The sequence below is a fragment of the Bubalus bubalis genome, chromosome 18 (assembly GCF_019923935.1).
Source record: "Bubalus bubalis isolate 160015118507 breed Murrah chromosome 18, NDDB_SH_1, whole genome shotgun sequence".
NCBI classification, from domain to species: Eukaryota; Metazoa; Chordata; class Mammalia; order Artiodactyla; family Bovidae; genus Bubalus; species Bubalus bubalis.
Window position 1 is genome coordinate 50,698,178 of NC_059174.1, and position 23,083 is coordinate 50,721,260.

The 23,083-nt window shown below is 52.1% G+C and overlaps 2 protein-coding genes across 3 annotated transcripts; both read right to left on the reverse strand.

Moving 5' to 3' along the window:
* Positions 1–4,767: 4,767 nt before the first annotated feature.
* On the reverse strand, positions 4,768–12,407 carry RPS19 (ribosomal protein S19). Its single transcript, XM_006039869.3, has 6 exons — positions 12,317–12,407; positions 11,771–11,841; positions 11,385–11,485; positions 6,283–6,466; positions 5,709–5,763; positions 4,768–4,833 (listed from the first exon to the last, which is right to left on the reverse strand). The coding sequence occupies exons 2-6, from the start codon at positions 11,839–11,841 to the stop codon at positions 4,807–4,809; spliced, it is 438 nt and encodes a 145-aa protein (XP_006039931.1). The 5' UTR covers positions 12,317–12,407; the 3' UTR covers positions 4,768–4,806.
* A 4,939-nt stretch (positions 12,408–17,346) lies between these two features.
* Positions 17,347–23,006, reverse strand: DMRTC2 (DMRT like family C2). Of its 2 annotated transcripts, XM_025268255.2 has the most exons (9): positions 22,857–23,006; positions 21,590–21,817; positions 21,347–21,501; positions 20,988–21,064; positions 20,508–20,691; positions 20,226–20,352; positions 19,144–19,204; positions 18,824–18,995; positions 17,347–17,902 (listed from the first exon to the last, which is right to left on the reverse strand). In XM_025268255.2, exons 2-9 carry the CDS (start codon positions 21,811–21,813, stop codon positions 17,790–17,792), a joined length of 1,113 nt encoding a protein of 370 aa, XP_025124040.1. In that variant the 5' UTR covers positions 21,814–21,817; positions 22,857–23,006; the 3' UTR covers positions 17,347–17,789.
* Positions 23,007–23,083: the final 77 nt, after the last annotated feature.

A 23,083-nucleotide genomic window follows, 5' to 3' on the forward strand; every position in this document is an offset into this window, starting at 1 on the left:
GGGGAAACAGTGGAAACAGTGGCTGACTTTATTTTGGGGGGCTCCAAAATCACTGCAGATGGTGACTGCAGCCAGGAAATTAAAAGACGCTTACTCCTTGGAAGAAAAGTTATGACCAACCTAGACAGCATATTCAAAAGCAGAGACATTACTTTGCCAACAAAGGTGTGTCTAGTCAAGGTTGTGGTTTTTCCAGTGGTTATGTATGGATGTGAGAGTTGGACCAAAAAGAATGCTGAGGGCCGAAGAATTGACTCTTTTGAACTGTGGTGTTGGAGAAGACTCTCGAGAGTCCCTTGGACTGCAAGGAGATCCAACCAGTGCATCCTAAAGGAAATCAGTCCTGAGTGTTCATTGGAAGGATTGATGTTGAAGCTGAAACTCCAGTACTTTGGCCATCTGATGTGAAGAGCTGACTCATCTGAAAAGACCCTGATGCTGGGGAAGATTGAAGGCAGGAGGAGAAGGGGACGACAGAGGATGAGATGGTTGGATAGCATCACCAACTCAGTGGACATGAGTTTAGGTAAGCTCTGGGAGTTGGTCATGGACAGGGAGGCCTGGCGTGCTGCAGTCCATGGGGTTGCAGAGTTGGACACGACTGAGCGACTGAACTGAACTGACGGTGGTGGTGGTTTAGTCGCTAAGTCGTGTCTGACTCTTGCAACCCCATGGACTGTAGCCCATTGGGCTCCTCTGTCCGTGGGATTGTCCAGGCAAGAATGCTGGAGTGGGCTGCTGGCTGTTGTTGTTTGGTCGCTCAGTCGTACCTGACTCTTGGCGACCCCATGGACTGCAGCGTGCCAGGCTTCCCTGTCCTTCACCATCTCTTGGAGTTTGCTCAAACTCATGTCCATTGAGTCGGTGATGCCATCCAACCATCTCATCCTCTCTCATCGCTTTCCTCTCCCAGCATCAGGGTCTTTTCCAATGGTTCAGCTCTTTGCATCAGGTGGCCTAAGTATTGGTTGTCAATAAAGTAGCACACAGCAGAAGAGTCCGAGCTTCACTTGTCAACAGGGCTGCATCTCAGGACCAACAAACAAATGAGAAGAAATGGACTGTGGCAGGATCCAGCTGACTTATTTTCAAAAGGCAAAGCAACGTGTGCTGTTAGGGAAACGTGTGTGCAGGAAACGGGTGAGCCCATGCAGGGGAGTGCATGGGGGGTTCCCTCTGGGGGAAGGGTACACAGAAGGCTTTGTCTCTCTTAGTTTTAGGTCGTTTTACTTTTTAAGCTGGGTAGTGGGTTCATGGGTACACTATTATACTGTTTTGTGTATTGAAGCCTTTTGTAATTTAAAAAAAGTTCAAATGTCACCCACACAGAACGTGGGCCTCAAGAGATCACACCTCCTGGGTTTGAATCTCAGCTCCAGTCATCTGAGCCTCAGTATCTCCTCCTGTAACTTGGGCACAAGCCCTCTACCTTGTGAGGCTGTAAGAATATCACAGAGCAGGGTTCCTAGGACACACTTCCTCTTCTCTGGCCCTTGGACCCTCCCCTCTTCCCTCCAGGGACCCAGATGTTCCGTTGGGCTCCTCTCTGTATAGCGGGTTATAAGCCCCTCTGTACTAAAGTTCCTCCTTCTGACTCCCACGTAGGAAGATACCTGGGTGGTCCAGTCGCTGCAGCCCTTGGGAATTCACCTCCTTCAGCATCCCTCCTGGCTAAGCTGGTTTTCAGGAGCTTGACTGCCCCCCAGTGGCCAGAGGGGTGCAGCCGACGCATTGCAGGCCCTCTCAGGCAGGCTGGTTTGGGTACTTCCACGACCCACTTACCCAGCACCCTTGGTATCTGGCACTGGGCAAGCTAACCAGATGCTTGGCATTGCATTCCCAGGACGATTCTGGGAAATTTCATTCTCAATCGACAAAAGAGGAAACTTAGGTTCCAAACAAGGAGTGACTGGCTCAAGGCCATGCCCAGGAGTGTAACCCTTTGGGTCTCATTTTCCTCATTTCTAAGCCCTTTAGGGGCTACAGCCCAGGTAGCTGGCTGTAGCTACCAAATGCTGGCTTTGCCACCTCCTAGCTGTAGGTCATGAGGAAAATCACGCATCCTGTGACTTTTTTTTCCCATCTCCAAACGATGTTGAAGCTGAAACTCCAATACTTTGGTCACTGGATGTGAAGAGCTAACTCATTTGAAAAGACCCTGATGCTGGGAAAGATTGAGGGCAGGAGGAGAAGGGGACGACAGAGGATGAGATGGTTGGATGGCATCACCGACTCCATGGACATGGGTTTGGGTGGACTCCAGGAGTTGGGGATGGACAGGGAGGCCTGGTGTGATGCGGTTCATGGGGTCGCAGAGTCAGACACGACTGAGCGACTGAACTGAAACAGTGGGTGTGTTTGGGCACCTACTTCACTAAAGTATTAAGTGATATGGTTATACAGCACCTCTAGTACTTCAGTCTCTCAATCGTGACTGACTCTGCGACCCCATGGATTATACAGTCCATGGGGTTCTCCAGGCCAGAATACTGGAGTGGGTAGCCTTTCCCTTCTCCAGGGAAATCTTCCCAACCCAGGGGTTGAACCCAGGTCTCCTGCATTGCAGGCAGATTGTTTACCAGCTGAGCCACAAAGGAAGCCCCTGAGAAATCTGTATGCCAGTCAAGAAGCAAGTTAGAACTGAACATGAAACAGACTGGTTCCAAATCGGGAGAGGAGTATGTCAAGGTTGTATATTGTCACCCTGCTTATTTAACTTATATTCGGAGTACATCATGCGAAATGCCTGGCTGGCTGAAGCACAAGCTGAAATCAAGATTGCTGGGAAAAATATCAATAACCTTAGATACACAGATGACACCACCCTTATGGCAGAAATGGAAGAAGTACTAAAGAGCCTTTTGATGAAAGAGCAGAGTGAAAGAGTTGGCTTAAAACGCAACACTCAGAAAAGTAAGATTATGGCATGTGGTCCCATCACTTCATGGCAAATAGATGGGGAATCAATGCAAACAGTGGCAGACTTTCTTGGGCTCCAAAATCACTGCAGATGGTGACTACAGCCGGGAAATTAAAAAACGCTTGCTCCTTGGAGGAAAAGCTATGACCAACCTAGACAGCATGTTAAAAAGCAGAGACATGACTTTACCAACAAAGGTCTGTCTAGGCAAAGCTATGGTTTTTTCCAGCAGTCATGTATGAATTTGCGAGTTGGACCAAAAAGATGCTGAGTGCCAAAAAATTGACACCTTTGAACTGTGGTGTTGGAGGAGTCTCTTCCGAGTCCCTTGGACTGCAAGGAGATCCAGCGCATCCTAAAGTAAATCAGTCCTGAATATTCATTGGAAGGACTGATGCTGAAGCTAAAACTCCAATTACTTTGGCCACCTGATGCGAAGAACCGACTCATTGGAAAAGACAGATGCTGGGAAAGATTGAAGGCAGAAGGGGAAGACAGAGAATGAGATGGCTGAATGGCATCACCTACATGATGGGCAAGAGTTTGAGTCAACTCCAGGAGTTGATGGACAGGGAAGCCTGGAGTGCTGCGGTCCATGGGGTCACAAGGTTTGGGACACTACTGAGTGACTGAACTGGAGTACTTGGGTAGAAACACACTGGTAGGCTCTAGTCTAGTGTTCACATCAGTAACTTCCAGCCCTGACAACTTTGAGCTGGGGGGCAGCAGTGCCAAAGGTCTATGACTCTGTGGTCTGATCTTTTTAACATCTTTGTACACCAGGTATGCTGCTTTGAGCCGACAGGGAGTCTCCCAGAATCCCTCAGGCAGGAGTAAGTAGCTTTACAAACAAGAGCAGGCTGAGGGTAAGCTGCTCAGGGTCGTAGCAATTATGGGCAGTAGTGGAACTCAAACCCATGTCACTCAAGAGTCCAGAAGTCAGGCATGGCACTGGGTCTGATCTCAGTGGTAACTTGGGGTGGAGGAACCTCAAGGGTTGTGACCTAGCCAGGTTAGCCTCAGCATTTTGGCTTTCCCCAGCTGGGAGGTGGGCCTGGTCCTTAGGGTGGTAAGGCGTCTCCCTCTAAGATTCAAAGCTGCTCAGTGTCTGACTCTGTGACCCCATGGACTGGAGCCTACCAGGTTCCTCTGTCCATGGAATTCTCCAGGCAGTAATACTGGAGTGGGCAGCCATTCCCTTCTGCAAGGGAAACATTCTTTACTGTCTGAGCTACCAGGGAAGGCCCCATCAGTGCCAAGAGCCAATCACCATGGAGACCCAGAGGGCGCAGGGCAGGGAGCAGGTCTGGGAGCAGGCCCCAGACCGCAGCCTCTGAGCAGGTGTCACATCCCTCCCCTGGGGAAGGAAGTTAGCACCCTGGTCCCAGCTGGGTCCACGCTGCAGCTTCCCCTGGTTGAAGGGGGTAGCAGGGCCCAGGATAGGGATCCCAAGTGAAGGATCCCATGTAGATCAGGGAAAGGAAGTGCACAGAGGCAGAGGTCAAAACCTTGGGCGGAAGGCACACAAGGCTGCCCCTGCCCACTTCCTTCCAGGGAAGCAGCACTTGAGCCCCAGGGCCCCTCCTGCTTTGCTCCAGCAGGGCCACTGCTTGAACTTTCAGTTTCTTTTTTTGGAGACTTGCTCTGCGGACAAAAGGCCCTGGGTCGCGCACCAGCACCTTGCCCACTTGGGGTAGAACCCGTTTGAATCTGGAAGCCAGGCCTCAGGCTTCTGGGGCTGCTGAGTACTACAGCGATCCAGGAAGCCCCTGGCGCCTCTTTCACAAGGGAAGGGAAGCGCTCCATCCTCCTGCCCCACCCCCCAAAACAGGAGACCCAGACCGGGGTTACGAACGAGGCAATTTATTAACCCAGCATCATTTGTTCTAATGCTTCTTGTTGGCAGCTGCCACCTGTGGGAAAGATAGACAAATAGTTACGATCAGCTGTGGCCCCGTGTTGGGGCACTTCACCGAAGCTCCCCACTAGTACCAGGGGGCACCAGGCCTCCTGATTTGTGGTTTCCTATGTATTCATCTCACCAGAGGCTCACAGCCTCGGGCACTTCCCCCTTTTACAGAAGCAGAAACCGGGACTCACGAGAGCACTGTAGTATGATTCTGACCTCTGCCCATTAACCCAATCCACACTGCTGCTGGTGCCAGGCCCTGCACTGCCCCTACCGCCTGCCAGGCCACCTCCTGCTCCCCGAGGGCTGAATATGCCACTCTTGTCTGCCACTGAGAAACTAAGGGACTCCGCAGTCCAAGGCTCCCAGGGGGCCTAAGTCAACGACACACAAAGAAGAAAACCAACAACAGCTTCATGCCAGGCCCCGGGGCTCCTGCTGCCGTAGTAGCTCAGGAATCCTCGCCACCACCTTGGGAGGTGGCTGAGAGCACTACCCCAGACAGGCAGACTGGCCCAGGGTGCCTAGTCAATCGGCCTCCACACAGAGGCCGGGTTCTGGGCACCCTGCCTGATGCCCCTTATCAGGAGTTAAGGAAGAAACCCTGCAGTCAGAATTAGAAGGCTGACCTGGGGAGACAGACTGGCCTGCGAGGGAGCATGCCCTGCAGAAGAGGCCCAGCTGACTGCACCCAGGCCCGGGGCTCCCTTCACCCAGGGCCCTGCATTCCAACCTGTCTCCCAGCCCCCAGGAAGGGAAGTCTGTTAGAAATGTTCTTTCTCCTGCACCCCTGCTTCCATGGCTGTACCCTCCAGAGGAGGAAACTGTCAAAATCCAGGCTCCAGAGGCTCCCGGGGGGTGACTGAAGTCCCCACTCACCTGTCCAGCGATTCTGTCCAGATCTCTCTGTCCCTGAGGCGTCAGTTTGCGGCCCCTGTGGGAGAGAAGGGTCACGCAGGCCCAGGTGAGCGCAGACTCTCACCAGCATCCCTGGTCCCGGCCAGGCCTCTCTTGGACACGAGCCTGGCTTCCCAAGGAGGCATCTGGCTGCAGGACCTCATGACGCCAGCCAAGTCCCACTCAGGTCCCCAGTCAGCTGCATTCTAACAAGCTGGAGGCTGCAGTGGGAACCCCCCTCATCCTGAGCTGATGGGGTGTCGTTTCTGCAAGCAACAGATCAAAAGCCCCGAAAAATCAATTGGGAAAAGTTAACGAGCAGGCTAATGAAAGCAGACAGTCGCTAAATTACCTTCCTGGAGCCTGGAGTAGTCAGCCAGAGAGGTCGGGGCAAGGCCCCTCAGCTGCTCGCTCTTCTGAACCCCCTGCCTGCCCGAGGGCCAGGACACACCTGGCACCTCACTGATGGGCAGAGGAGGGTGGTCCTCCATTAAGGCACCACTGGGGATCTGGCCCCAAGCACCCTCACGCGCCCAGCTTCCCCTCGCTGGCTTACCCATCTTGGTCCTTTTCCACCATTTTCAGCCCCTCCAGGGCTTGGAGGACCCGCCGGGCCACGCTCTTGGAGCCTCTGCTGAAGTGGCTGGGCATGACGCCATTCCTCTGGCGCCCCCCATAGATCTTGGTCATGGAGCCAACCCCAGCGCCACCCCGGAGGTACAGGTGTCGTGCCGTGGAAGCTGGGTGGGAGGGAAGGGAGGCTTGAGAACCCTTCTCAGGCACAGAAGCCCACAGGCAAGGGCCCTGCTCAGGGTCACACATTGAATTCCACAGGGAGCCGAGTCTCACCATCTTACAGTCGGGGAAACGGAGAACAGGAGAACGCACACGAGGCTCCACTGCCCCTAGTTCAGGAGCCTGGGGCGGACCGGCAGTGGAGGGACTGTCGCAGCCACGTGACCAGGCATTTCCTGCTGCCCTCAGGACTTTCTTAGCCGTGACTGCCCCGGCCAAGTGGTGAGGCGGACCTGAGGTTTCACGGACAGAGCCCAGCAAACGTCTGAGCCATGGCCATCCACAACCAGCTGTCTGGGAACTCTGCAGGGCTGGAGAGTTGTAGAAAGGACCTACTGATTGCCCCTCTACTGTCCCAGGCCTGCCCTGAAGAGCTCGGGCTCACCATGGCAGCGGTGCTGACATCCTAACGCCGTGGACAATCCCAACCTGGAAGGTACGTCAACCTGCTCTGTGGACTGGGGTTTCTGGTCCCTAGACTGGCTTGGGCAAGTCCCCTGGCCAGTCTCCTTGGAAATCTCTCCTGTTAAACTGGAACACTGGCCTGCCAGGCCCTGTGCCACCTGCTTTTACGCTCTCTCCTGTGAGTACCAAGATGGCCTCTGGAGCCAGCCTGATAGTGTGGCTGCTCTGGAGGGACAGACAGCCCTGCAGATGGTTCTGGTTTTCTACCTCAGGGAGCCACTGAGGTTTGAAAGAGCTGGGGCCCAGATGCTGGCCACCACATGGCCCCACCTGGCTGAAAGCTCAAGGGTAGGGACTCCAGGTCCCCGCACGTTAAGATTCTCCCGGGTCCTGAAGATGAGTCAGAAGTTATTCTCTCAATAATGACTTGCTGCCAAGAGTCACAGGGCACTGGGCCATGTCCACGACCCACCTGTGTCAAGAGCCGGGGTGGGGGGTGGGCTCCTCCTCCCCTCCAGCTGCCCCTCCCAGGGCAGTTCCTGCACACAGCCCATTGCGGCCCGCCTCCAGATGCGGACACAGGCTACACGGGCCTATCAAGGAGCACTAACTCCCGCCACTTCACCAGGACCACTGAGCAGCCTCTCCCTGGTGTCACTGCCTCTGGCCCTGCTCCCTTTACATCACTCTCCTTGGTTCTCTCTGTCCCCATGATTTGCACTGTGACCACCTGCCTACAGATGCCAGCGAAGTCGTTCAGTTGCGTCTGACTCTTTGCGATCCCATGGACTGTAGCCTACCAGGCTCCTCCATCCATGGAATTTTCCAGCTAAGAGTACTGGAGTGGGTTGCCATTTCCTTCTCCAGGGGATCTTCCCAACCCAGGGATTGAACCTAGGTCTCCCGCATTGTGGGCAGATGCTTTACTGTCTGAGCTACCAGGAAAGTCATGCCATCCTCTATACCAGGGTTCTGACCCTCTTCCAGGCATCAAGCAGCCTACCCACTGCCAGGATCAAAAGACTCACCTCTTATAAGACGCCCCCTTCCCTCAACAACCTTTCTGCCAGGGGAGTAACCTCATGGAAAAATGGGCTTCAAGACCAGTGCAGATGCCTAGTGGCCACCTCCCCCGCAATCGACACTTGTCTGGCCATGCCCTGGTTCCATGTGGAGACCCGCTCTCCACTTGGGCTATGGAAGGCATGAGAGCCCCACAGAAGGGTTAAGACGAACACCCCTGATTTCACCAACACCCGGAAGAGGCTGCACACTAGATGTGAATTTTGCCAAAGCAGGACAGCACTCAGCCCAATCTCACCATGGAAAGGGGTCAGCGCCTGGTAGCTGGGGTTTGAATCCCAACATGGCTCCACGTCAGCTGTGACACAGCCCAGCCATGTCTAGTGGTCAGTGGCACGGTACTCATGGGGACAACGTACTCCAGTCCCAGCAGCGAAAGGCAGAGAACAAACTCCAACAAAGCCCAACTTAACACCACTACAACTAGCAGGTGCGGGGGACATCCCTGGTGGTCCAGCGGTTAGGATCCTGCTTTCTCACTGCCAAGGGCCTGGGTTCAACCCCTGGTCGAGGAACTAAGTCCCATAAGCCAAGTGGCATGGCAATGGCCCCCTGCCCGACCACCAGGTCCCCCCCCGCCCCCACCACAGCAGTTTGTGCAGGTTATTTTTCTGACCCGTTACAAGGGAGAGCAGGAGTATTAACTTCACAAATTGGAATTAACAGTCAAAATATTGAGTTCTACAGAAACACTGACCCCTTTTACCTCCTCTCCTCAGCCCTTCAGACCTAGGCCGAGGCCCCAGCCCCTCCTCCTGAAGGAGAGCTGTAAGGGCACAAATCCAGGCCACCCCAATGGTGTTTATGATGGTCTCAATGAACGAGGTGCTGCCACAAATGGCTTTTCCTTCAGCCCCTCCAAAGGCATCTTTCTGCTCCCTCTAGGAGACCCAGATGAGGAGTCACTCCTGCCTCAAACTGTAGGAGGGACCACGCAGCACCCCCAAACCCCAGCTAGGTGTCTTGTTGGGCCCCAAAGTGGATGAGGGGGCAGGTCATACTCCACTTGGCAAATGGCAGACCAAACAAGTCTTCACAGCCTAGCAAACCAACAGCCTGTGTTAATTTCACATTCATGGCTCCATCCTGACCCACTGAATCCTAAGGCGGGAAAAGGAAACCGCTCAGACTGGGACTGGCCTCCACCTTACAATTCAGTGGGAATTCTCTGGCAGTCCAGGGGTTAGGACTGTGTGCTCACTGCCCAGAGCCTGGGTTCAATCCACAGTCAGGGAACGAAGATTTTGCAAGCTGTATGGCATTGGGTGGGGGGGGGGGGGGGGGCGGCAGGCGGCGGAGAGATGGGGCGGCGGGGAGAAGGGATTCAGGTGCCCCATCCAGCAGCTGCTCACTAACTGCCAGACACACACCGTATCCTCACCTCCCTCTCAAGCGGGCCCATCTGAGCACTCATGTCTACCCAGGCCATGATGTAGCGCCCCATTCAAAGCCCTTAATGTCTCCCCTGACCCCGCTCCTCCCCTCAGAGGTCCCTGCTCTCCTGAAACGGTTCATCTCCATACCTCATCCCTCACACACTGGCCCCAACACCACTGCCTGGAAGCGATTCATCCCTACAGATAACCGCACCTCTTCCAGACCACCCTTTACGAAGGCCCTCCCTGTCACCTACCTTGCCCCTGTAATCTACACCTGAGATCAGCCTGCCACACCCTCCCAAGGTCTTCATCTGTCAGTACCTCAGTCTCCTCCTGGGCAAACAAGTTATCTTGTGTGACTCTCCTTGTCCAGAGTATGAACTGAACAAACTCAGTGGAAGCACTCCAGATTTCAATAGAGGTTGGCAAACTTTTCCTATTAAGGCCCAGACAGTAGTCTGTCATAGCTCCAACCCTGGCCTCTGCTGTGACTGTAAACGAGTAACCATGTCTGCGCCCCGACAAACCTTGGTCTAGAACTGCTATCTGTGCCACTAGGCCAGCTGGGAAAGTCCAGTCAAAAGGGGGCTCTGGAAATCCAGAGGGAGACCAGCAGGGCAGGCAGAGGACACACACCCAGTGTGAGATGTTAGGGAAGGTACACAATGGACAGAAAGGGCCACAGCAACTGCGGAGATGACCAGCAGGCTCAACGAGGTGCGTATTACCCACGGCCTTTCCCCACCCCTCAACCTCCTGCTACCTAGAAACTCAAAGTACAGAATGTTGCCAAGGGAAGAGAGCTGCCCACCACCAACTCCAAGTGATGACAAGGCTGAGTGGGTTGTGGTCTCAGGAGCAGGCACACCTCATGTCTTAACCACTCTGACATCAACAGCAAATCAGCTACCACCAATCCCTATACGGGAGGTTTCTGTTAGGTACAGATTACGTAACACCTGCATATTCACCCGTGAAATGAGAAAAACTAGTCTCTCTCCAAATTTTGGGCATCACAAAAAAGCACACACAAACCTTGCTTGCCAAGACGGGTGGATGCGGTGGCAGTGGCAGTCTTGTCCACCCTGTCCCACTCCCCATCTTTCTTTCTAAAAACACTGAAGTGAGTAGGTGGATAAGCTACCCACCCCACTCACCTCACAGTCATCAGGGCTCAGACTACAAAGCACTTCATGTTCTGAGGTACTGGGCAACTTGACCAAGGCCAGCTCTTCTCAAAGTCATGCTGGAGTTTTGTCAACTTCTAAACTCTGCTTCCCACATGGAGACAAGCTGTGGTCAGGACAGAACCCACTTCACAGAGGAGGAAGGCTTGAGAGTGGAGAGGCTGGGAGGCCATAGTGAAGGCCTGTGCAGAGGCTGCTGCCTTGGAACAATCCAGGGCTGAATCCCATCCCCCACTCCCAAGATAAGCTTCATGGGGGTGACCGGAGAAAGTTCAATCATTAAAAAGACAGACAAGACAGTACTAACACTGTGCAGTCAGGGGCTATACTTAAGTCAGTCCTCACTGAAGGATTAATAAAAAGGTAAGAGAAGGAGGTGGTACAGGGTGACCATAACGTTTTCTGAGCACTTGAGACTTGTCAAGATTTAGAATAACTGGGTCATATTTCCAACCCCTTTGTTATGAACATCTTGTTAAAGAGGAGATAGGCTAGTGTGATGACCTGAATGAAAACAGGAAACAAACATTGAAAGCACAACGACTCTCTAGAAAACGAACTACCTATAGGCAAAAGATGAACACTTTACTCATTGTCCCTGGGATCCCCTTGAGGCTCCGAACAAAGCAAGGGTCCTCATGTAAAACTGCTTACAAATGAACAAATATCACAACACAAAATTACCCTACGTCACACAAAGCACGCAATGACAGTCAAATATTTCTCTCGGAATTTCTGGGGGAAAAGTAAGACCTCACAAAGGGGACACCCAGCCCTCCACTCCCCATCCAAAGGCCCCAGTTCCTCACCAGCTCGTGTGTAGAACCAGTTCTCATCATAGGGAGCAAGTTCTTTATGCTTGGCCAGCTTGACGGTGTCCACCCATTCAGGGACTTTCAGCTTCCCGGACCTGGGACCAGAACAGCCAGAAAGGCACAATTCAGGAGCCTCCACAAACTCCATCCCAATTCCCTTCCGTCAGCACAACTGTACATCACTAGGAGCCCAATGTGCCCCACAAGAGGAAAAATACTGAAACTCAAACACAACCCAGGCCTCATGTAGAAAGAGTGGACTCCACACTAACCTCCAACAAGCTCCCCCAGCCAGCAATAGAAAGCCCGCGCGGGCCCGGAGGCGTCCGGCAAGACCAGAGCCCACACCTACTCGACCCCCACCCAGTCCCCACACTCACTTTTTGAGGAAGGCTGCCAGAGCTCTGACGAACTCCTGCTGGTTCACGTCTTTTACAGTAACTCCAGGCATCTGCGGGCAAGGTCGAGCATGAGAACACAGGATGGATGGAGAAGACTGCCAACTGTCGGGGCCCAGCCCCACGGCGACGGAACCGCCGCACTCCCCTTACTTTCCGAAGGCCCTACTTGCAATTCCCCGCTTTAGAGGCCCCGGCGCTTGCGGGTCTTACAGAGCTTACCGACGACCACGGTCTCTTTGGAGCGCATAACACTGCCTGACCCCGTTTGTGAAGACGCTATATGTAGCAAACCCCTGATTCTGCCCTCCACGCCACCCCCGCTTTCCCGGGTGTCCACCTGGCCCAGCCGCGGTTTCCGGACCGCGCGGGTCAGACATGTCCGGACCTGCCGCTCGCACGTGGCCGCGGCTCTAGGGGGCGGGGCGGCCCCACGCGGGTGCCCCGGAGCCCCCAGGTACGTGCCTCGGGCTCGGAAACCGAGCCCCGACTCCCCGCGCCCGGGTCGTCCCGGAGCACTCTTCTTACCGTGCGGCCTCCGCGCTGCCAGCCAGGGGAAAGGGAGCAACGGGGTTTCCCGGGCGCACAAGTCGGGCGTCAGTTATCGCGAGAGTTCTGAGAGCTCGCGAGAACGGGTTTACAAAAAAAGCTGGCTCCACCTCTCTCAGGGCAAAGGCGGCTTCACCTCCGCGGACGTGGGCGGGTTTGGTGGGAGGGTGGAAGCTTTTTTCCTCCTCGCTCTTCTTTCTCCTGCAGCGAGATAGAGTGAGGAGCTCTAATCTCGAGCAGGAGGGAATCTAGTTTCGTTTGCATCAATCGTGGAATGGAACGAATAGCGGCGGAGGCTGTATCTCCTGGCGGAAGTTACGGGGAAACTGGCTGGGCAGGAAATAGACCGGCGCCTCCAGCGGGACGACCCCTTTTTCCGAGTGGAAGTGGCTTCTCTGGCCGAAGGTGGGGCTAGTAAGGGCGGAACTGTGACCAGGAGCCCAGAGGAAGAACACGGAAGAAAGGCGGCCAGCCTGCCCTTTCTCGACCAGCAGTACTCGCGAAAGCAGGAGACGGAAGCCCCACCCTTCTTAGGGCGGAAATTGCTTCACCGTGGCCCTGGAGAGCGGAGTGTGAATGAGGCCCTGGAGGCGGGGAGCAGAAAAGGGCAGGAACAGAGAAGCAGAGGCGGGACCTTCGAAGTTCAGCTCTGCTTCCTAAAGCCCGAGTCTCTTCGGACATGTGTGTGTGTGCTTAGTCACTCAGTCCTGTCAGACTCTTTGTGACCCCATGCGCTGTATCCCACCAGGCTCTTCTGCCCATGGGGATTCTTCAGCCAGGAATAGGGGAGTAGGTTGCCATGCCCTTCTCCAGGGGATCTTCCCAACCCAGGGATCAAACCCAGGCCTCCCGCAGTGCAGGCAGATTCTTTACCTGGGAAGCCCCTCTTCGGACAAAGTGCACACAATACTAATTCTATCGGCAAATGTTTTTTGTGTGCCTACTCTGTGCAAGAAACAGTTAAACATGTACAGTGTTACATGCATTATCTAGGTTAATCCGACTGAAGTCCAAGAACACAGAGGACACACCTGCGGTTTGATGAAGTTGCTAACTTGCTGCGAGGAGAAAATATTGAAATATGTAAACTACAATGTGTCAGCGTAGACAGCAATTCTAACAAACGTACTACTCTGATGTGTGATGCTGATAGGAGGGGAGGCTTTGGGGAGCGAGGGGAATATGGGAGCTCTTACTTTCTGCTCAATTTTGCTATGAACCTCAAAACTGCTTGAAAGAAAAAAACTTTTAAAAAATGGTTTAAAAAAAAAAAAACAATGGTTTGAGAGTGGGAAGTTGTTCATGTTGTGATGAAGCCATGTTACAGTACATGAACTTTTTAGGGAAAAAAAAAATTCCTAAGGTATCAAGACAGCATGTTTAGTCATTTATGCTGAGTGGCCAGAGAGGAGTTGCATGCAGGCTCTGTTAGAGGGGAGAACGTGGCTGGACAGGCCCAGGTGATTAGGCTTGTAAACTAGGGGCCAAGGGCCCCTGAGGAATGTAAGGAAGTCTATCTAAGGGGCTTATTAGAGATATTAAGTCAGATGAAAAGGATGAGGGTCTATGTAGGGCATAGGTTATAGAATTGTCTATGTGAATATACGTTGGCGGCTGCAGAGCCAGCTACACAATGTGACAGGGATGCAGGATGAGGTCTCGTGGATCAGGCAGTGAGGGTTTGAGTAGAGAACTGGATGGGGGTGGGTGGTATGATGGTGCTACATTGGTCAAGGAGCATAGTCTGGAGTGGACCAGGTTCACACAGGGCTGAGTGAAAGAGAGTGTGGATTCCCAAAGGGCAGAATGTAAAAGGAGCTCCTGAAGTGAAACATGGGTGTCTGTTTGGAGAGGAGCAGGATGATGCTTCAAATCTGGAAACTCATTGATTTCTGCAGAACACGAATGAGGATGGTACATGAAGGAAGCTTAGAAGAGGGATGATTTACTCAGTACCCTGTTGGACCTGGGCAACACCTTTCCTCACCTGGTAATGGGTGCTGGGAATGGGAGTGACATACGAGACAGTGCTTACAGTCTATTAGCTTTAATCTCCAAAGGCTTGTCAGAGGCCAAGAGCCCATTGGCTCCCCACAACTGCAGGTGAAGGATGCTTCAGCCATGTAGGAGCATGAACAATCTGTAAACTGGCCTTTTTCCCCACACCTGAGCTCTGCAGAGCCTCCACCTCTCTCCCTGGGGAAGTGGTTGGGGAAGCAATGGGGGCACGCTGACAGTTTGACAGACAAACTAGATCTAGCCAGGAGTGTAAAAGGTCCTGCTAAGTCTGACAAGAAGGGGAGATGGGCTGCAGAGAAATGGGTCCATGAGGAGTGGCCTGCCCCCAGCTCCTTTCTCCAGTCTTCATCACTTTCTTTTTCCCCCTCCCTTTTCTCATGTCATCCTTTAACCTCAAATTATACTTTCTCTTTTACTGTTCCCAGCTGTGTGAGCTTGGTGTACTAGGGACCTTTGGTCAGCCCTGAATAGCAGGGTCGTAGCATGTTGCAATGCTTCCCTCCCCCTTGATTATAGAGCTTGGCTCTCTGTCACTGAGAGAGCATGGCACAAGGCTTAGGCAGGTCTGTTAAGGGGCAATCATACATCTAAGTTAAAACAAGGTCAGGGAAGGAAGGTGTGAACCGACTTAGGTTATCCTTTGGTTATCCTGCACTGAGTCCTAGTCCTGAGAAGTGTTAGAGATTTGTTGCTGTGTAATCTGTTAGAATTAGAAGCAACTCATCTTCTCAAGACCCCAAACTGGAAAATAGCAAGTTGTAATTGGATGCCATCACCATCAATTATCTTGAATAAAAAGAGGTGTGTAGGTAACATTAGGAAACAGAATCAGTGCCCAGGCAGAATCATCCTCCCAGGCATGAACTTTCTGTTTGGCCCTTCTAAGAGTGGGAATGGGGATGGGGGTCTCCAAATCTTTGTATCTTTGGAATAGCTCAACAGGTCTCCACATACTTGGAACAGTTCAGGAAGAAAAACTTGACAGCAGAGGACTAAGAAACAAATGTGAGTAAGATATTACTACTCACTGCTATCTTGAATGCAAAAGCAAAGACTTTTTGAAAAAACCCTTGGGATGTCTGTCTGTCTCCTGAATTTTTCACTCTCTGTATTATAAAAATTATCTATTAATTGATTTATCCACCTGCAATGCAGGAGACCCAGGTTTGATTCCTGGGTTGGGAAGTTCCCATGGAGGAGGGCATGGCAACCCACTCTAGTATTCCTGCCTGGAGAATCCCCATGGACAGAGGAGCCTAGCGGCTTACATGGGGGTCACAAAGAGTTGGACATGACTGAGCAACTAAGCACAATTGATTTGGGCCTGGCAAGGAAAAGGAACCTTTCTTCAGTATTTGCCTACAAATTTTTCCTAAAATACTTGGACAAGTCATTTTATCTCTTTAAGCTTGTTCCTTTATTTGTAAAATCAGAGTAATCATGCATAGCTTACAGAGTTGCTGTGAGGATATGTGGGAATTGCATACAGTGAGTACTCAATAAATGATAATTGTCACCATGCTTTTATAGGTCCTTCAAATCTTAGATACAAGAACCTCCCAAGTTTAGGAAAAACCTTTTATAAAGACTAACTTGATTATTCCTGTTCTGATTGGTCTCAGTCTCCCCATTATAAAAATATTATGTTAGATCAGCACTGGGGCTTCCCTGGTGGCTCAGCAGTAAAGAATCCGCCTGCAATGCAGGAGACGTGGGTTTGATCCCGTGGTTGGGAAGATCCCCTGGAGAAAGAAATGGCAACCCACTCCAGTATTCTTGTCGGGGAAAATCCCATGGACAGAGGAGCCTGGCAAGCTAGAGTCCAAGGGGTCACAAAGGGTCAGACACAACATAGCAGCTAAACAACAGATGAGCATAAATTGGCATTCCATTGACCAAAGCTGGCCTGAAGGTATGCTTTGTTTGACCAACATAGGATTTAAGCACAGCACAGGATTTAAAGAAAAACTGAGCCAGCATTTGAAAATTAAGAAATGTAAAACAGAAATCTAGTTTTCCAGCTTCTCTTAAAAAATCAGAAGATATGGCAGTACTGAGTCCACATTCCTGCCTGGTAACAATTCACTAGGGCCAAAAGGAAGCTGCCCCCTTAGGTGGGGCATGCATTCTCAGTTTTCCAGGGCTCCTCTGGCCTTCTTTACTCATTTATATGATCTGTTTGGCCCTGTAGGTATTTCAACCTGTGCCCCTCTGAACAGCTGGAAACTATGCTTGGCACAGAGCAGTCACTTAATTATTCAATCAGTGAATCACCTACTGTGTTTCCCTACCACTCTTTCTTACCTGGCTATACAAAGAAATCCAAGTTTGTAGTTACTTGTGGTAGTTACTGAGTAAGTGACTTTCATTTTGAGGAGTGAACAAGTCCTTTCTGTCACTCAGGATAGACTAGGTTCAGTTCAGTTCAGTCGCTCAGTCATGTCCGACTCTTTGCAACCCCATGAATCAGCATGGGCACAGCTGTGGGCACAACCCCACAGCACACCCGGCCTCCCTGTCCATCACCAACTCCCGGAGTTCACCCAAACTCATGTCCATCAAGTTGGTGATGCCATCCAACCATATCATCCTCTGTCGTCCCCTTCTCCTCCTGCCCCCAATCCCTCCCAGTATCAGGGTCTTTTCCAATGAGTCAACTCTTAGCATGAGGTGGCCAAAGTATTGGAGTTTCAGCTTCAGCATCAGTCCTTCCAATGAACACCCAGGACTGATCTCCTTTAGGATGGACTGGTTGGATCTCCTTGCAGTCCAAGGGACTCTCAAGAGTCTTCTCCAACATCACAGTTCAAAAGCATCAATTCTTCAGCACTCAGCTTTCTTCACAGTCCAACTCTCACATCCATACATGACCACTGGAAAACCCATGGCCTTGACTAGACAGACCATTGTTGGCAAAGTAATGTCTCTGCTTTTTAATATGCTATCTAGGTTAAGCTGTGGTAAAAAAGCAATTCCCACATCTCAGTGGCTTAATACAATACTGGTTTATTTCTTGCTTACTCACACAAACCAAGACACAAAACGAAAATACTCTTCTGTTTTCACATGCATGGAGGCAGACATGAGTGCACAGGTATATACAGGATCACATGTCAAATGAATACCCTGGAACATGAACTCATGCAGAAATCTATTTAGATACTGGTTAGCTTAAACTGCACAACTTTCTTTTTGTTGGGGATTTTAAAAGGTGCCAGGACCTAGGGAAGGTAAGAGAATATCCACCTTTGGCCAAGGAAACGGCCATGCTACAAAAGGAACCAAAAGCTAACAAAGCACCTGAGAGCTTTAAAAAAGCCTGAAGCGTGTACTACATTAAATTCCATGCAGAAATCTGTGAGTAAAATACCAAATATGCAATGCCTACAGGCTGCTGCTGCCCCCTACCCCAGGGGCCTCCACTTCTGGGCTTCTAGCTTAGGAGGGAAATGGATCCCAGTCGCCCAATATGCAGAGCCACGGAAGGGGCTGGGCTGGGCCGGAGAGAGGGCCCAACAGGCTGGAATCCTCTTCCTCCAGCAGCAGCTACAGGAAGGAAGGAAGAGGGCAAGATCAGGTCACATCCATTTCCCCTCCCAGCAAACCCTCCCTTTTTACCCCATCTCATCCAGGCGCATCTTTGTTCACCTGGATTATAGCAAACACTTCCTCCTGACCGATTTTACCACTTCTAGTCTTGCCTCATCCAACCTCTCCATCACAGCCACCATACTTATCTTTCTAAAGCTCAGAGTCTCTGAATACATCCCTGCCTAGCTCAGAAATATTCCCTTGTTCCCCTTCATGTATGGTTGCTTGTTTACCTCCATGATCAGAAGCCCTTCCAGACTCACCTGGTTCTTTCTCAGCAGTTCCTTCAGGCCAGTTTCCTCACCTGCACTGCATGCCCAACCCATCATTTTGGACAGGAGAAATCTCAGCCTTCCCTTCCCCCATAGGTGTTTCTCACGCCTCAAGATTCTTGTAGCTCTCTTCAAGTTTATCACTAAACTTTATGAAAGCATCCAGGTTTTCCAAATAGGATGCCTTTAAAGGCAAGTTGCCAAATAGGAAACTCTTTAAAAGCAATTATTAAGGGTCCAGGCCAGACTCTTGATACCTCCTCAGTCCCTCTCCAGACTTCAGCAGGCACTGTGGGTCCAGAGAAGCGCTGGGCTGGAGTGAGGAGACCAGGCTTTGCCACTGACTTGCTATATGCTCTCAGGCCTCTCTCAGGGCCTCACTTTCCTTGACATCAGGGCACTGGACATTTGCTTTTGAGCACACACAGACATAAATTCACTGAATAACTCTCAACTGTAATCTAAGGGGCTAGGTTGAAAAGCGTGGGGCCTGGGATCTTCAACTTGTTGACCTCCTGATCTCCTTGGTTAGTCCCTGCTTGTTCCAGCACCTCTGTTTCTCAGTCATGCCTTTCCCATCCTTTCCTTTTAGAGAACAGGTTACCTGGCGGGCCACAAGGATGGAGCAGGGAGATCCAGGCAGGGTTGGTGGGGCCAGGAGTCAGGCGGGGAGCCTGAGATGAATCTTTCAGTCCCACAAGAGCCTCAGCTGCCTCCTGCTGCAGCTGCTGCTCTGAGGAGACAGAGGTCCAGGTCAGGCGAGAGGGTCCAGGGGCCTGCAAAGGAGAGATGCAGACTGGGAATCCCTACTTCAGCCCACCCACCAGAGGCTCCCTGTCCCCGGTTACTTCATTATTCCCTACTCTTCCCTTCCCCAAGCTGAACTTCCTCCCAGGGTCCTGGATCCCACTTCTTTTTCAGGACCTGTGGCTGTAGCAGAAGAGGGTCTGGGGTGCCACAGGGCTGGAGTATCAGAGTTGAGCATCTGGAAATAAGGAAAAAAGATGCCAGGGGATTAAACTCATTGACAGACATGTATACATGAAAAGAGGAACAGGATTTTGCTGTGTTGTGATCTGGGATTCTGAGTGCCTGTGGTCTTAGGTTTTGTGGCTTTGGGCAAGTCCCTCCCTCTGTTTGCCCTGCTTTGTTTTCTGTAAAATGGAAACATTTTACAGCTTCTTACTCCCAGAGCTACTGTAAGGATTATGGGAAACACTTGGTGTCAGTTTAAAAAACAATGGACAAAACACCTAGAGGGATTTGAATGATTGTTCCTGCCCTACCAGTGTCTGATTTTCTTCCCTCCTAGTTCCTTAATCCCCATGGAACTTGAGGAGCTTGGCCAACCTTTAGGAAACTTTGTCTAATGGCCTCTGAAGTTCTTACCATCATGTCCCCCGACCCCTCACATCAGTCGGCAGTTCAACCCTATCTGTTTAAGCAGATTTAATAGCCACTATTTGTTTAAGGCCAGGGCTTGTGCTGCTGCTGCTGCTAAGTCACTTCAGTTGTGTCCGACTCTGTGCAACCCCATAGACGGCAGCCCACCAGGCCCTGCCGTCCCTGGGATTCTCCAGGCAAGAACACTGGAGTGGGTTGCCATTTCCTCCTCCAATGCATGAAAGTGAAAAGTGAAAGTCAAGTCGCTCAGTGGTGTCCGACTCTTAGTGACCCCATGGACTGCAGCCTACCAGGCTCCTCCGTCCATGGGATTTTCCAGGCAAGAGTACTGGAGTGGGGTGCCATTGCCTTCTCCGGGCTTGTGCTAAGTGTATTCAATATATTATTGCTAATTCTTTTTATTACCAAAAGATAGTACTGTCTCTGATTTACTAATAGGAAACAGGCTCAGAGAAGTAAAGATACTTGTACAAAGATTCACAGCTAGCCAGTTAGGAGAGCTCTGCCTCACAATAGTCTTAGTCTTTCTCTTCATCATCTACTATGGTGTCCAGCACAGGGTTAGGCACATTACAAACACATGTCTTTTTCTCCCTACTCACGTGCGGGGCAGGGTAGAAGGCCCTTGGGATTCTCCAGAAAGAGGAGCTGTCAGTATTGGGTGAGATCCTGTGCAGGTTGGGAGAGGGCCATGAGTGGGCAGCTGGAGGGTGGTGCCAGGGTCAAAACCTAATGAGGAAAAGAGAACGCAAAGTATATAGTGTTCAGAGGTCACGGCTTCTGTCTTGCCTTTTCCTACCCTGTATTCTTTCGCTCTTCTCTTTCTGACACAGTGGTACACAGTCATTCAAATATCTGTTGAATTAACGTTGAGTTCATCTTACCAGGAAAAGGATGCAGCGGGATAGCAGGTTCTTGGCACAGCAAGCGGCACACCACTGGGGTTGGCATGGAAAGGCCTGGAGGCAGCCAATGCCCAGGGGCCCAAGGGCCTGGAGGCATTGGAGTCCAGGGCAAAGGTAAGGCTTCTGGGGGACGACTGAGCAGCAGAGGGCCCCGAGAGTTCTCCTGCAAGGGCAGGGAGCACAGGTTGGAGTCAAGTTCAAGGCTGGAGAAGGAATGTTCTAGGATAGAATTGGGGCCCCAAAACTTCAGAGCTTGAAGGGCTGCAAAATCCCACCCCATCATTTTGCCCATGGAATAGAAGTGATTTGCCCAAGATTACATAGCAAGTCAGGGCTGGACCTAGAACCCAGGTGTTGTGGGCACAAAGGAAGGGATCTGGGCAGGGGCTAGGACAGGAGTCACTCCCTCAGGGCCCAAGGGGACCTTGTGCCACTGGGACTGGCACAGGCCTTCCTTACCTTTCCAGGAGGTGTCAGTGCCAGTGGAACTACATGATGGGGAATCTGAGGCTGGGGTGCTATGTTCTCCTTTCCAGCTGTGAGGGACCAGGGAGAGCTTTGGGAAGCTCTTTCTCCTGAGTGCCTCCCACTCCAGCCCAAAATTGAATTTTTATCTCCCTCTGTCCCATTTCTACCCCCTGATCTCATTACATCCTTCCAACACTTAAATCACATTTTACAGTTGGGGAGGGAGAGGCCCAGAGAACAGAAACTCCTTGCCCAAGATCATACATCAATTCAGTGGCAAGAGTGGGGCTCTTCTCCCTACTTAAGCTTTTTCTGCCTAAATTCCTCTGGCCACAGCCAGTGACACTTACAGTGGACCCCCGGTCGAGTGACTCCCTTCTTGACATGGCTGGGAGCTTTGGGAGGAGCTGCCCCTCTCATGAGTTCCTGGGTTAGGTGCCTCTTTAGCTGCGCCTCCTGCTGCCTACGCAAGGCCACCTGGGCAGCCATGACCCTTCGGCGCTCCCTAAAGACAGGGAGTGGTGAGTCAAAAGTCAAGTCAGCCACCTTTTAGATGAGGCCCATCCTCTCCCTTCTCCGGATCTCATACTCACAAGATGAGGACACATTTGTGACACTCGCATGCCCGAAAGAGGCACAAGCGCTTGTGGCCCTTGAGGTGGGCAGTGACACCGTGGTTGCGGCAACGGGCACAGGTTGGAGAGCGACTGACAGCTCTCCTGGGGATAAGTTCCATGCCCTGGGGGGCTCTGCTTTCACCCCCTGTGGCAGAGTCTGAAGGGCAATGGTGGACAGCAGCCATTTCATTGGGGTCCATGGATCTAGGGGCAGGAGTGGAGGGTCAGGGTGGCCACGTGGGTCCTGTCCTGACTATCCGTCTTGCCTCTGGGAGACCACACCAGAAGGATTTTCCCACTTTGCCCATCCCGGGACTCAGCTGTCACCCTTGATTCTCCCCTGGCTCTCTCCCTTTTTCACCCTTCCTGGGGCATCCTCCTCTCCAAGAACCTCTCTCCTCTTTCCTTTCTTATGTATCTTTCGATCCAAACATTATTCTCTGCTCATCTGTACCTTCCCAAGCACAAATACCAATTTGGGGCACACTCAGGCACTCTCATGCCACCTGCAACAGTTCTTACACTCCCCTTTTCATCACCACTCCATTCCCACGATTTTCCTGGCATCCTCTTCCACAGTTATCATCCTTCCTTCCTGCAGTTATCCAATTCCCACACATGCTTTCATGTTCCCCTTTTAATCCTTAACCCTCATGTATGCCGTGCAATTCAACCTCTACCTGCAGCCCTTTTAATCAGACCCCCTTGCACCCCAGTAAATATATCATTCTCAAGAATCCCTTGTCCCACTTTCAAGAATTATTTTCATTTCCTCAGCAAAGGTTTACTGAGCCCCTTCCACGTGCCAGGCCCTGATCTAGGCACAAAGACTCCCACCCCCCACGGCCCAAATTCTTCTCTTGCACCCACACTCCTTCCAAATAAGGCAAACCCGGGCAAGTCGCTGCGCCCGGCCATCACGCGCCTTCACCGACTCCCAACAAGTAGTCTCGAGCCACTCCTGCCCCACCGCCCCACTCAGCTGTTCCTCGCGCGCACCCCATTCTGGAGTTGTCCCCCCAAACGCTGGGTCCGCGGCCCCGCCCCGCTCCAGGGTCTCAGGGAGGGGGCGGGGCTCGGGGAGCGCACCCAGGGTCCGCGGGGCGGGGGAAGGGCAAAGGGGGCGCGAGGAACGCGAGCAGGGAGGCGAGGGGATGCCTGGGGCGGGGAGTCCAGAGCAGGAGAGGGAGGGAAAGAGACACGGAGGGGCGGGGTCGTGTTCGTCCCGTCAGTCCGGAGTTACCACAGCCTGGAGTAGAGTTAGAGTCAATCTGGAGGAGGCGAAAGGAGGCGGTGAGACAGTGGCGTGAGGAACGGCTGCGCTCGCGCCACTTTTCCCGCCCCTTCTCGAAAGGACCAATGAACTTCAAGCGACGTCTCCGGCGCTGAGGCGACCGACCAATGGGCTTCAAGATCTTGCACTGACAGCCCGCCCCTTTACCTCCGGTCCGCTTCTCCTCGCGCTGGACT

Excerpts from the sequence above, each read along its gene's own strand:
- RPS19 (XM_006039869.3), bottom strand. The coding sequence starts at position 11,841 with ATGCCTGGAGTTACTGTAAAAGACGTGAACCAGCAGGAGTTCGTCAGA. Across the intron at positions 6,467-11,384 it reads CTGGTTCTACACACGAGCTG|CTTCCACGGCACGACACCTG; the intron begins GTGAGGAACTGG and ends CCTCCCACCCAG. Across the intron at positions 5,764-6,282 it reads GTGGAAAAGGACCAAGATGG|GGGCCGCAAACTGACGCCTC; the intron begins GTAAGCCAGCGA and ends TCTCTCCCACAG.
- DMRTC2 (XM_025268255.2), bottom strand. The coding sequence starts at position 21,813 with ATGGACCCCAATGAAATGGCTGCTGTCCACCATTGCCCTTCAGACTCT. Across the intron at positions 21,065-21,346 it reads CACTCGACCGGGGGTCCACT|CTGGAAAGGAGAACATAGCA; the intron begins GTAAGTGTCACT and ends GGTCCCTCACAG. Across the intron at positions 19,205-20,225 it reads CCTTCTACCCTGCCCCGCAC|ATGCTCAACTCTGATACTCC; the intron begins GTGAGTAGGGAG and ends CCTTATTTCCAG.